General features: G+C 47.6%; 1 protein-coding gene across 1 annotated transcript; it reads left to right on the forward strand.

The window, feature by feature from the left end:
* Nucleotides 1-8983: 8983 nt before the first annotated feature.
* On the forward strand, nucleotides 8984-12740 carry LOC103634811 (reticulon-like protein B1). The gene is made up of 3 exons (XM_008657400.2): nucleotides 8984-9145; nucleotides 9345-9525; nucleotides 10804-12740. The coding sequence occupies exons 1-3, from the start codon at nucleotides 9058-9060 to the stop codon at nucleotides 11039-11041; spliced, it is 507 nt and encodes a 168-aa protein (XP_008655622.1). The 5' UTR covers nucleotides 8984-9057; the 3' UTR covers nucleotides 11042-12740.
* The last annotated feature ends 863 nt before the right edge of the window (nucleotides 12741-13603 follow it).

The following is a 13603-nucleotide window of genomic DNA, read 5'->3' on the forward strand; positions in this document are numbered from 1 at the left end:
AATTATAATCATATACTCCCTTCCTCGGTTTATAAATATATTATATCATTGATTTTAAAAAAAAACTTTGATCACTCTTTTTATTCTATACTACTCTATTAAGATAGTAGAGTCAGCGTCCACACCCTGTTTGCCCCCGCTTGCCCCCGCACCCTCCCACGCGCGCGCATGGAAGCAGCCCGCCAGCACCCGCCGTGCCCCTCCCCCCACGACCGCACAGGCACCGTCCCCCGCCGCCCCGCCCCGGATCTCGCCCCCGCCGCGGATCCCGCGCTGGCCACGACCGCCAATCTCGGCCAGCCCCCGCCGTACCCTCGCCTATGTCTCGCCCCGTGATCCTCTCCCCCTCATCGTCGTCGCCCGCCCTTCCATCCACGCGTCGTGCCCCTATCCACGCTCTGTATCGATCCCCTTCCATCGGCGCATCCGATGAGGATCCACATCTGTCGCGCCCGTTCGTCGTCGGCGCCCCACATCGATCCCCGCGCATCGTCGGTGCCCCCCTCCATAGTTGCAAAGATCCGGGGGGAGTGGAGACGCCCGGACCGGTGGTGTCGCGTGCACGGAGGGGAGCTCCGATCTGGGACGCGACAGGGAGTCAGGGAGCACACACACACAGCAGCGGCGCCTCTGCTTGCTCCTAGCCGCGCCATGGCTGCCGCGGTCCTCCACGTAGGACCTTGGGAAGCTGGAGTCTGATGCGCAAAAGGAGGACACCTACTACGTGCTCATGCAGATCCAGTCGCGCGTGGTCTCCTTCGAGGAGCAGGTTGGTGAAACAGAGCTGAGAGGTGCGGTTTTCACTGGGTTTCGGGTCGGGATTTGGGGTTGGTTGCGGGCGTGTGGCGATCTGTTATCTGACCGGCCGTAATGGGGGTGATCTTTCCTGCCCTCGGCTTTGAGCGAAAGGCTCGGATCAGAGGGGAATGGGGCGGCACTAAAAGAAACAACTGGGCGGGCGAGTGAAGAATCCTGTGTGAATTGGGAGGGGAGAAAAAGGGGCGGAGGAGGCCTCGCCTTGCTTTTGAGCTCCTCTCTTTTTCTCCAGTTTCTTTTGGTCGTCTACTTTCTCTTTTCTAGGAGCCCTGCGAGTCTGTGTATTGCGCTATTCTGTGCTTCGGTGAGGAGGAATGGGGTGGTGGGGTTGGGGTGGCACAGGCGCACATCACAGCACAGCCACAGCCCCTGTCCATGGTGACATGCACCTCTTTTGTTCTTGGCTTTGTTGCCATCTATTTGGTCTGATCAGGTCATCACTTTACTGCAAACCTAACAAAACATACCATAACTATGCCATGTGTATATGTTTACCTGAGCAGGATGGTGAAACAGAACTTAGAGGTGCAGTTTTTGCTGGGTTTCGGGTCGGGATTTGGGGTTGGTTGCGGGCGTGTGGCGATCTATTCTCTGACCGGCCCTAATCTGGTGCGCAAAACCACACCTCTCTTTTCCTTTTGAGTGCTGAGCTGACTGACGTATTCGATTCCTTGGTAAAGGGTGTGGTGGTAGGGAAGCTGACCATTTCTTGATGGCGATGAGGATCCAGCGGAGGGGAGCAACAAGAGTGCCAATACCAGAAAAGCAAGGAACCTCCTTGAGGCGAAGATCTCGCCCAAAATTTTGGAACCCCAAGAAGACAGAAACCAGGCCAAAAATCCTCCCCTTGCAGTGGCCACGCACAGAGCGCAAGCACACCGAAATGCCACAGGAAGAGGATGGGGAAAGATGGATCAGGCTCTCTATCGCGCACAGCGCAAGAACTTATTCCTTGATTCCCGAAGTGACCAAACAATTGCAAAAGCGGCTCGGATCAGAGGGGAATGGTCATGCCCAGTTTTAGTTAGTTTGTTCTTTTGGCGATGTTGGTAGATGGATAGGTTGCTAGAGTGAGATTGATGTGTATTCTTTGCCATGTTCGTTGTTGTTCTTTATACTGATGAACGATTATAACTGTGTCTGCATATGGAGATTGGAAGGAGCTCGGAGGGCTGGGGCGATGACCTGAGTTTTATGGAGAGAGGATGCCAGAGCTGCGAAGCAGCACTCGCCAAGCATGCCTAAGGTCGAAGAAGCTTGAAGATCTGCACCACATAAGTCATGAAGGTTTTGTTTTCTTCATTATTCTTTTTTCATCCGCGAGATCCACCTCCACGACGGCGACGGAGGCGTCTGCGCCGGCGGCAGGCGGCGGCGCGGCGGGGCAGAGCCACCCGTTCTCGTGGCTAGACGCTGCCATCTCGGAGCCCTACTACTTCCTGCACCACCTCGCCTTCTTCTCTTACTTTGCGGCCCGCAGCACGGCGCTCTCCGCCGACGACAGAGGGGAGCTCCACGACCGCCTTCTCCGTAGGGTAAGCTTTGGAGATCCCCATGTGCCTGATCCGGATCGTGTCATTCGGTTGGTTGTTGGGGTGTGTTGGCTCATGCGAATCGGTGTTGATGTGCTTGGTTTTGCAGGAGATCCAGGCAGTGCTCGTGTTCCTGGTGCTCTTCGTAGTGAAGGTGTGATGATCAATTCCAGCTAGAATTCTATTGCGAGCTTATTTTCTGAGTAGCATGCTTGGATTTGGTGTTAAAATTGGTGGGAGTAGCTGTTCTGTTGCTCTAAAACGTGCATTGCAATGCCGTTATGCGTGCCTTCATATTTGTTATGTTACACGGATAAGGACTTTGGGTGTTTCTTCTATCTTTTGCATTTTATAAACCAGTCAACCTGCAACTTGAGATGTTAAACTTGACGTCTCAGTAAATTTCAAAACAAAAGGGTCACATTGTTAGGCGATTGCATGGATTGCTTTTGTGGTATAATTAGATTTGCTATGAGGTTAGATTGCTCTAAAACGTGGATTGCTTTTGTGGTATAGTCATCTTTCGACATGATGCGCTGCCCAGTTTTTTCATTGACGTGCTCTGCTTTCCCATCAGGAATCTGTCAAAGCAGCAGGCGAGGATGTGTAGACGGACTCCGCGCTAAGCGGCAGAGTTTCAAAGTTTCAAAGCAGCAGGCAAGTTCTATATTGGGCCTTCCAATCGATCAACATATAAGTTATAGGTTTTAATTCTGCCTTTTCCCTAAATTTTGCTTAAGATAAAATAATACCGATGACATGACTTAGATAAAAGGTATGGTTTCCCTGCCTGCTGCTCTATCTCTCTCTTTTATCAGTTCTCTTCCCATGATGACTGTTGCTTGTTACTATGGTGCTTTGGCGAGAGCTTGGCTGTCGGGCTAGGATTAACTGTTGCGTTGAGGGGCATACACTGTTCACAATGTAGTGGTCTGCTCGATCCCCTGTAGAACAGATTCATTGTTCGCAAGTAGCATTATGCTCGATCTCTTGTAGTATGATTTATAGGTCCTAAAAATTTTCATTTTGTTAAAAATGGAGAACTTCTCTCCATGCTTTACCTGTGTTATTACAAAACTCTTATATAGAGGCCTGAAATACAATGAACTTAATCCCCTTTTGTCTGATAAATTTAGCGTAGGGTGGATTGGGTGTGTGGTTTAGTGTTTGGTGATGGAATTGCTATTCTTTTTTATCAAATGCAGGTTAGGCTGTCTTGGATCATCAGACATATCAGCATGACTTGCAAGCAGCAAGCTACTGTTTACAGTTTACAGATGTCCTCTACTTGCCAAAAAATAACAAATGGCTTCTCGTTCTTGAAAGCTGCATAGATAGCACCTCAACTTGGCCACTAAAACAACTAAGTTTTCTTATGGACATGTCTGATGTTTTGCTCAATATTTGTGCAAATTTTCCTTTCATCATTTTCCTTTGACTCATTGATTTTCTTGGGCTTTAGGTCTTGCTTGATCTAAGTTATTAACCCTTTTTGAAGCTGGATGGTTGAAGATGGTGAAAAAATCAAGTTTCTAAGTGGTGGGACACTGGGACCCATTTTCACCATGGACACTGGGACCCATTTTCACCATGGCTGGTCATACAAGGTAATGTGCTCTCAGTTCAGAACTTCAAATATTGTTGGCTACACAAATTTCATCACATATGAATTATTGGGCTAATGTCTGCCTGATTAAAAATGATATAAATTAGGTGCTGCAGATGCATGGTTTGAGATTAGGGTTGTATAGACAAACAGTAAGGATATCAAGCAAAGGGTGATCAAATGGATATTTACGGTATGAATTTCAACCAATATGTTGTGTTTATCACCATTTTCCCTGCCTGAATAAAAAATACAAAATAATACCTTAAGGTTTTACAGGTTTGATCTGTTCCGGGTTTCATGTAGGAATCAAGGAACTAGCTGAGGTCTCCTTCCCTCAAGATGACAAACAAACAGAAAAAAAACTACCCTCAAGGTAACATATAACTCTTGGTTAATGCCCCAAACTACCTCGCTATCTTTGTCCAAAGCTGTGGGAATCTACCCAAGGTAAGAATCATGAAACAGTTATCGGATTTGGTTGGTTCTTGAGCTGATTTTGTTAGTGCACTCCCGAATTGCTTTATTCAGATGTGTTTTGTGGCTTATTTATGTGTAAATCCCTTGAAGGTAGAGGGTTGAGGTAGGATTATGGGAATCTATATTTAATCTCTACTATGTATAATTCACTTTATGATTCGTTTTTCCCTGTCACCAAGAGATATTCTGGTTTTGAAAGAGGCCAAAGCTCTGACATGGTCTGGTTCATTGTTGCAGATTATGAATATTTGTGGTCCGTGCCTTTGGGGACTGTCATGTATGCTACACAGGACTGGAACTAGGAGTCTAGGTCACCTAACTCTTACTTTGATCCTTGTATTGCTTACTAAAAGCTAAAAATGGGAAAAGTGGAAGGTCGCTAGGGAGTACAAAAATACAGTTGTGTCCAATAACTGTACTATTGATAGCCATTTCATGATCTTTGTTCTGACTGAATTGATGGTCTCTGGCCACAATATAACTATGGGGGCTGACCAACATGAGGCATTGAGGCAGACCAACAAATCAACATAAATAAGGTGCTATCTTCTCAAACTTTTTTCAGAATGAGATATATGAATCGTATGTCATGTCAGTGTGATTAATTTTGCCATGTTGCAGATCATAATGTTGACACCAATACTCGAGAAATACTAGACATCCCTGTACTGTGTTTTTTCTCCAACCTGCTTTGGTGGCAGGGTACCATTATAGGTGCATATGAGGTGGCTGAAGTTTTTTAGATTTGGTTAACAGGAAACAATGCGTATGCTAAATGTCGACCCATGTTTTTTGTTTTGTGTGCACGCGCAGATTGTTACTTGATCTTCTTCAGTGAGGTATGCAATTTCTGAACATGTTGGCAAAAATGATGTTCTGTTTTATTAAAACCTAACTGTGCTCTATTAAATCCTAATTAGGCCCCCGTGCGTCACCACATATTCTATATATCATATAGGTGATTTTATTTAAATGGGATAGCAATAACCTATGGTAAGATTTTGTGTTTGGTTTTCTGAATTTTAGGTTTCTGTATGGAACCCGCTGATAAACAACAGTCTCAAAGTATGGAACTATAGACACTGAACTTTTAAAAAAGAAGCTGAAAAATGAGAATTCTAGATAATGTCGACCTTCTAGCTTCCATTTCCCAACTATTTGTTAAACCCAAAAACAAAAAACAATCTCCTGCTAAGTCAAAGCAAAATTTACTTGTTAAATCTTTGGAGACTATTGTTGAGGTTGAGAAAACTGAGCTGGAAGAGGAGGCAGATGTTCTATCTGAGATAGAGGAGGAAAAACTTGAATCTGAATTAGACGGAGAAGAAGGGAGTTTTGAGGTTGCAAAGCTTCGCCATGGTGTCAGAAAACAATCTCCTGATGCCGAACTGGTGGTGCTACCTCCACCATTTTGGGGTGCGGTATACTCATGCACTATCTCTGTGTCACTTTCATACCCAAACTCTGCTTTACTGTATTGTTCATCATTCTGCAAATGTGCCATCCTACGCTCACTTAGGCTTCTGTTAAGGACAAACTGGGTCTCATGTTCATGCGGTCTTTTTCTGCAAAATAATGAACTACCATCATGTGTTTTTAGTACTCCATGGTGCTGTAGTCTCTGCTCCTTGATGAATCCTTCGGCCACAGACAAATAACTATTTGTTGAGCTTTCAACAAACTGGATTTGTCTGGGCTCTAACCTATGCACACTTGAACTTCCTTTTACATCTGTAATTGCATTACTGAAGCATTCAGTTGATACTTGTGAAACTAACTCTGATATTTTTATTTTTGCATCTTCTAGGTTTGCAGGACCCAAATTCTGTTTTCCAAGTGTTTCTTGTGCCTGCTCCAAAACTGCTTGTAGGTATTTCCCTTGTGCTTCAATTCGTAGTTGTAGATGCCTTTGCACCTGTTTCCAATTTGAATTTTAGATCAGAATCACTGCAACAGCAGCACAACTCCATTTTATAGACACTATAAGTGGGACTTTGCTGGACCATTAAAATCAGTAGCAGACTTTGGACTCCAATATTGGGTGTGTGAATCCATAGAAAATAATTTAGGATGCCGCCACTCACAATCATGACCCTGAACCTTTACTTCTATAATCTGCCTAATGATCAGACAGAATACGCTGAGGTGGTTAACACTGTGTGATCAAAGGGAACCCTATTTGTAGAAGACGAGCAGGAGAAAGAAGTCTATAGGTGAGAGAAACCAGACTAGAATGGTTTGCTATTCAAGCATGCAGCTTCAAGATCACTAATTGATTCCATGGTCATCATCTGTGTCGGACAGAGTGCACAGGTGCACTTGGGCCAACAAGGCGCAGCAGGCTTCCACAACACGGGAGGTGCGGAGAGGACAACTTGCAGAATGAGGAAGAACACACTCCACCCGTTCCAAATCATAGTTCACTTCGGCTGCATTAAACCATGTTTATTCCTTTCAGTGAGCAGCCTTTGCATGCTGCATGAGATCAAGCAAACCATTCAGTTTGTTGGTGAGGTGTGAATCACCAGCCATGTTGGCCAGCATGCAGATGGAGCAGAACATGTAGGTGGAGCGGATGGATACATGATCGATCATGAGTTGGTGCAGACAACAGGCCAGAAGGCCATACTGCACTTCATCCATTCCATGGTTCCATGATAGGCAACGAAATATTCAATACAACAGAAATATATTATATACAAGCAACAAACAACTTTTGGATTTTATTGTTCTATGCCTCCTATTTTCAGTCCAGTACAAGAGCATCATGACTCAGGGCGCCAATAATAGGAAAGAGTAGAGACAAGAACAACTGTAAGAAATACTGTGACTTCAAGGTTCATTTGTTTATATGGTTATGCATTCTTGATGATCCAGTTGATCAGCGGAAATGTCCCGTATCCAGTTGATCAACACCACCTTGATGATCCACATGTTAAAGCCAACTTACTCTTTCAGGTACAATGAGTTGAACATATGACCAGAATGTTCTTTCTTTAGCAGTATTTTTAGTTTGATAGTATTTGATGCATAGTGATGTGGTGATCGTTTTTTTATTCTATTTGTCTTGCAGGCACATTTCTCCAAAGCAGAATTGCCAATAAGCGACTATCTCACTAACTTGAAATCAGTTCTTGATCAGAGCATACGTATCATAAAGGCATGATTGATGTATGCGCCAATAGTGGATGGCTTATGAGTGCATTGACTTGTAGATGATCATACATGTGAATTGCATTGGATCAACTTTTATTTTTTCAACTATATAATAAAAATATAAGAACGAGTCTAAATCCTTCATTGGAGAAGGATTGCATTGGTTCATCTTTTCTATTTTTACCTTTGCTAGGGTCTCTGGTTTGAGAGAGATTATGAATCCCTATAGATGTTGCCACCCATGAATGATGATATATTAGATCATCTCAAGAGTAGAGGAGTCTCAATAGTCCCCTCCTTACTATATCTTTCTCGTGAAGAATTATGTATGGTACTTGAGCCATTTTCTGCAGCAGAGTTGTGTCAGATGCTACTTTCTCAATTCTCATACTTGATTTTTATAGCATAATTTGTTTTCCTAAATAGTTTTAGATATTAGTTGAAAATAAAATGGTATGTAAATTTCTGAATTGTCCATTATTATCGAGTCCCCTTGAATTCAAGGAAATGGTGGTCGAAGAAGCAGGTTCCAGTGCTTTTATTGTTTCTCTAGATTGACAGGTTACTCATACATTGACAGGTTACTCATACTGGGCCCAAAATAATATTCGATGTTATTGTGTTGATCTCAGGGACTAGCACTTCTTAATACCCTTGAATTTCTACATATTTTTTTGACTTGTTTTGGAATTTAAACTCACCTAATCCCACCGAATCCACACAGATTGAGAGCAAAACGAACAAGCCCTTAGGTAAATTGCTAGAGTCACTTATCAATTATCGTTGTACATCGTCGCAACACACTATATTGGTTGTTGGCAAAAAGAATTTATGAGACAATTATACTTTGTTAATATATGTATTCGTTTTCATGTAATCATTATGCTCAAACATGTTATTGATAATCGTGCACTGTCGCAACGTACGGGCACTATACTAGTACAAAATAATGAGTTCTCATTTATTTATTTATTTATTTGATTTGTTTTATCACTTAAGGTAGTTTGTGTTTAGCTTAAAATTTTATATTTTTAATAAATATTTTGAATAAGATAAGTGGTGAAAATTTTCAAAAAAATAAACAGTAGCATTATATATCTGTGAACGGAGGTAGTATAACTGAAATAATGATCTTTGAGGATTCAGCCGAAGCAAGGCATGTTAGACGAAAAACTCAACAGGCGTCAAGCTAGCTGCCGAATCGGGACGACAAGGATTGGATCGGATCCCAGTTCCAAAAGCCACTTGCACGACAAAGCATCATCGCCGGAGGAAGGAAAATCCCGGAGCCAAAGCTATGCTTTGCTAGCCCTCCCCGGGCACCGCGGACGCCGGCCGTGTGGATCACCCAACCCGGAGCCCTACGCGCAAGCCTATACATAAGAACTCGGCGTCCTGAGCTGCCTGGGCGCCGGACGTACGATACGAGACCTCGACGTCGACCACCACACAGACCTAACCGAGAGAATGGCAGCAGCAGCGATGAACGGGCACTATTTGCATGCATTTGGCAGGGAGAGGACGACGCTCCACGCCGCCCTCGGTGGGCGCAGAGGTGGGTGACTACTGTTTCTCGCGAGCGCTGAAAGCCTGAAACTGTGCGTGCGTTTGCTGCTACGATCGTCGAGCTCGATCGATCGACGACCGTGCAACAACAACAACGCAACCGGTGCGCTGAGCTGACGGCAGCCGGCGGCCTGTTGATATATATATAACCTGCGTGTGGGTGTGTGTGCACTACTACTGCGCTGCAGCCGCGGACGTCATCCTGTGGAGGGACAAGGCGGCCTCGGCGTGCATCCTGGCCGCGGCGACGGCGGCGTGGGGCCTGTTCGAGGTGGCGGAGTACCACCTCGTCACGGTGGCGTGCTACGTCGCCATGGTCGCCATGCTCGTCTCCTTCGTCTGGACCAACGCTTCTGCGTTCTTCAACATGTGAGTGAGCAATAAAAATAAAAAGCATCCTTCGATTCCAGCTGTCGGAGCGGGCGGGCAGGCAGGCGGTCCAGCACAGCTGGCAGCGTGGCGAGGATCCTGCTGATGTCTCCTTGCTGTCGTAAGGGGCTGAGAGCCACCGGCGTCATGGTGCACGCGGGGCACCATCATTACCCGTCGCCAGGGTAAGCCAGATGGGACGCCGGTCTTGTTCCTTGTAGCCTGAGCAGGCTAGGAATAGGGAAATGATGCATCCCCTATTAGCTCGGTCAGTCCGAGCCCAGGGTCGGTCGAGGCGGAGACTTCTCTTGAGGCCGAGGCCGGGGTCGGGCGAGGACGCGATTCCTCCCGAGACCGGGGTCGAGGCCGAGTCTGAGGGTCGGGCGAGGCGGAGACCTCCTCCCGAAGCCGGAGCCTGAGGTCGGGCGAGGCGGAGACCTCCTCCTGAGGCCGGAGCATGAGGTCGGGCGAGGCGGAGCTTCCTGTTGCGCCCGAGGCTGAACTCGGTGATTGATCGTGACTTGTTGTCAGTCGTTGCCGGGGTGGCTGACACGACAGTCGGAGCGGAGCGAGCGGTGCTGTTTTCCTGTCATATCGGACAGTAAAGAAGAGGGGCGAAGTGACTGCGGTCACTTCGGCCTGGCCGACTGAGGCGCGTGTGTCAGGATACGGCGTCAGGCATCCCCTGCATTTAATGCGCCTGCGAAGCGGTCGGTTGGTGAGGCGGTCTAGCCAAGGTTGCTTCACAACGAAGCATGCCCGAGCCGGGCCTTGGGAGTGCCGAGGGGGCGCCCGCTGCCTGAGGAGGCCCTCGGGCGAGGCGTGAACTTGTCTGGGACTACTATTCCAACCCGAGGCTGGGCTCGGGTGAGATCGCGTCCCTCGGGTAGACGAAGTTTTGGCTTGAACCGGACCCGTCAGTTGGTCTGAGGGTGTTTTACCAGCCACGATTAGGAGCGTTGGGGGTACCCCTAATTATGGTAGCCGACACCATTAAAACTTAACCATGAGCCTAGATGCTTTGACTAAATACTTCACAACCCTTGTGAGGTGGAATGTTGTTCACATATTGTACAAGCTAGATTCCAAGGAATCTGTTTTTCCTTCAAAAAATGATCAAGTTGGACATATCGTAAATAAACAACCTCTATGACTCTGTGTCAACAAAAGGCGAACTCCCACCAGGCTCGTCCAAGGCCAAGGGCCAGCTAGTCGATAGCACAGGGCCCCCAAAGGTAACAGGGCCTCCAATTAATTAAAGTCCAATGTCATTAACAGGGACAGATGGTATGGTATTGCCCGACCGACACTGACAGCGAAACGCATGGTTATGGTCTGTCTCGGTCGCGAACCGGCGAGAACAGCGACGCCGATGCGCATGCGCGCACGCCAACCGGATAAAACCATGGTGCTCCGTGCGCAGCCCCCGGTTTCTGCCGGTTCGTTCGAGTTCGACATATGGATCAGCCACCGGTCGGTCTCGTACCACGAGCCCGTTCAGGGCACGGCCCGTTAGACCCGGCTAAGCTAATCGGGCCTGTTAGATTCTATGGGCCTGTTAGTTTTCTTCTTGTTACAAAAGGTTTCACATGTGATCAATCTCAACTGGTGGCAGTTATTGCCTAAGGGTCGCACCCCTTGAGGACCCTGTGTACTACACTATATATACATCTATCTCTGCAATAAATACACGATTCTCTGTCATTTGTCTCTGTTGTTTTCCATTTGCCACTGAGCACTGCAATAGATCACAACACGTTATCAGCACTGTCTCAAGGGAGAAATCAGAGAAGAGGAAGAACACGCTGTTCTTGACAAGAACAGCGAGATCGATCTGCACATCAACAGCAAGGTATGGAGCATACCGTTTCCATGCGCATACGCCGTATGCGCGAAGTTCTTCATATTGTTGATGATGCAATGTTGGAAGCGTTCACCGTTGGGCAAGCCACTGCACTCCCACCGGTGCACGAGATCCCTGAACGCCGTGTGCAAGTGCAAAATGTGCACTTCTGCGTTCTCCATGGATGGACAGCGGTGGTTCCGCTACCGGTGGTGGAGTGTGGTCTCCCCACTGCATCCCCGTCGCCACCAGCGCCGGTGTTTGACGCGGGATCGTCTGCATCGGCCCCCATGGACGTCGATTTGGAGGCACCACCGCCACCTCCGCCCACTGCAGCGGCAGTTGCTCGTCGTTCGCCATCTCCACCAGTGCCTGTGGCCGTCGGGACCATTGCTGCCCGTCGTGGACAGCCCCCGCGTGCCGTTGATGCTCCACGTGGACGCATCATCCTCACTGGCCATCGCCCAAGTGGTATGGCCTCGTCTTCCTCCTCCAATGGGAGGGCCTAATGGCCCTCGATCCGGCCGTCGCGTCGGCCGTTTGGGGGAGGGGGTGGGGAGCGGCGCGGCATGCCTCTGCGCGCTCGGCGCGGGCCTCCCCGGCGTGGGCGCTCGGCGAGGGCCCCACATGGGCGCTCGGCACGGCCTCCTCCAGAGGCGAGCGCGCGGGAGCAAGCCCCGGCGAGGGCGCTCAGCGCTACTCCCGTGGCGCACCAGGCGGCGCCCCACGCTTGGCCGGCGGCTGCACGATGGCGGCCCAGCGAACGGCGGCTGGCGGCACTCGGCGCGAGCCCCCGCGAGGGCGCTCAGCGTGGCCTTCCGCTGGCGCTCGGCGCGGCCAGCAAAGGGCGCTCGGCGCGGCCAGCAAAGGGCGCTCGGCGCGGCGGGCATGGACGCCTGGCGGCGCTTGGCGCGGCTGCCAGACCGGGCCACCAGCGGCGGCTGGACCCATGGCGCGCACGGCCCATGGCTTGGCGAAGCGCGCAGGCCAGGCGGCGGCTTCCTGGCGGCGGCCAGGGAAGCCCTGGTGGCTAACGGCGGCTGGGGGCGGTTAGGGTTGGAAACCCTAGCCGCCCCAATATAAAATAGGCTTCTTGGGCCTCTGTTGGGCCGCCTGGGCAGGCCAGCTGGGCTGGGCCGGCGTGCAGGCCTCTGGCCGCTGCCTGGCTCGCCTGGCAGGCCGCCTGGGCTACTTTCAGAGGCCTAATATAGCCTGTTTTACCATTTTAAATTCTGAATTTCTGTATAAGACTATGTTTTATATGCATTTTCAGTTCAAAGTTATCTTAGGCGTCTAAATTCGTGATTTAGACTGCATATATTGTAAAGACATATCTGTTTTATTGTAAATTTAGCAGATTTTAGTTCGTGAATTATTGTTTGTTTTACATTAATAATTCACATATCTCTACTTGCTATTATTTACGCATTCATTTATGTTTGCATATAAATATAGCATTTATTAAGTTCAGACTTAATAAAACTCATGCAAAAATGAAATTACATTATTTTGGATCAAGAGCATATGGAGATAGAGTCCTAAGCATTGGCTGCACTAATTTCTTTATAGAATTTAGTAGCCCAGAGACCGTGCTTGTGGCAGTATTTGGAATGCCTATCTCTATGAGGTCTACATCCCTCGGGATGATTACCTATACGTGCTATCCAAAATAACAGGATATGGAGTTATTGAATTTTACTTTGATAATTAGTAGAGCATGGGTAGTGGAGACCTAAGCATTGGCTGCGGTTTGTTCATTTATGAACTTATCTGCCTAGAGACCGTGCTTTTAGGCAGCAAGTTTCTTGCCCACTACTAGATCTACCTCATTAATTTGAGGATTATCTATACTATGCTTACTAAAATTCAAAGTATTTATTCAATTGGAAGGTTTGGAACCTTCAGGCAACTCATATCACATGTAAGAGTTAGTGAATTTTACTTTGATAATTAGTAGAGCATGGGTAGTGGAGACCTAAGCATTGGCTGTGGTTTGTTCATCCGTGAACTTATCAGCCCAGAGACCGTGCTTTTAGGCAGCAAGTTTCTTGCCCACTACTAGATCTACCTCATTAATTTGAGGATTATCTATACTATGCTTACTAAAATTCAAAGTATTTATTCTATGGGAAGGTTTGGAACCTTCAAGAAACTCGTTACATATGTAATTTTGCATATTGAGCTTACAACATCACCATTGTGACTATTAATTTATGCGTAAATTAATGGATGTCC

The sequence above is a fragment of the Zea mays genome, chromosome 8 (assembly GCF_902167145.1).
Source record: "Zea mays cultivar B73 chromosome 8, Zm-B73-REFERENCE-NAM-5.0, whole genome shotgun sequence".
NCBI classification, from domain to species: domain Eukaryota; kingdom Viridiplantae; phylum Streptophyta; class Magnoliopsida; order Poales; family Poaceae; genus Zea; species Zea mays.

Bases quoted from the DNA above. Each gene is read 5' to 3' on its own strand.
- LOC103634811 (XM_008657400.2), top strand. From the start codon at position 9,058: ATGGCAGCAGCAGCGATGAACGGGCACTATTTGCATGCATTTGGCAGG. The intron at 9,146-9,344 runs GTGGGTGACTAC...ACTGCGCTGCAG, and splicing joins CGCCCTCGGTGGGCGCAGAG to CCGCGGACGTCATCCTGTGG. The intron at 9,526-10,803 runs GTGAGTGAGCAA...TGTCATTAACAG, and splicing joins GCTTCTGCGTTCTTCAACAT to GGACAGATGGTATGGTATTG.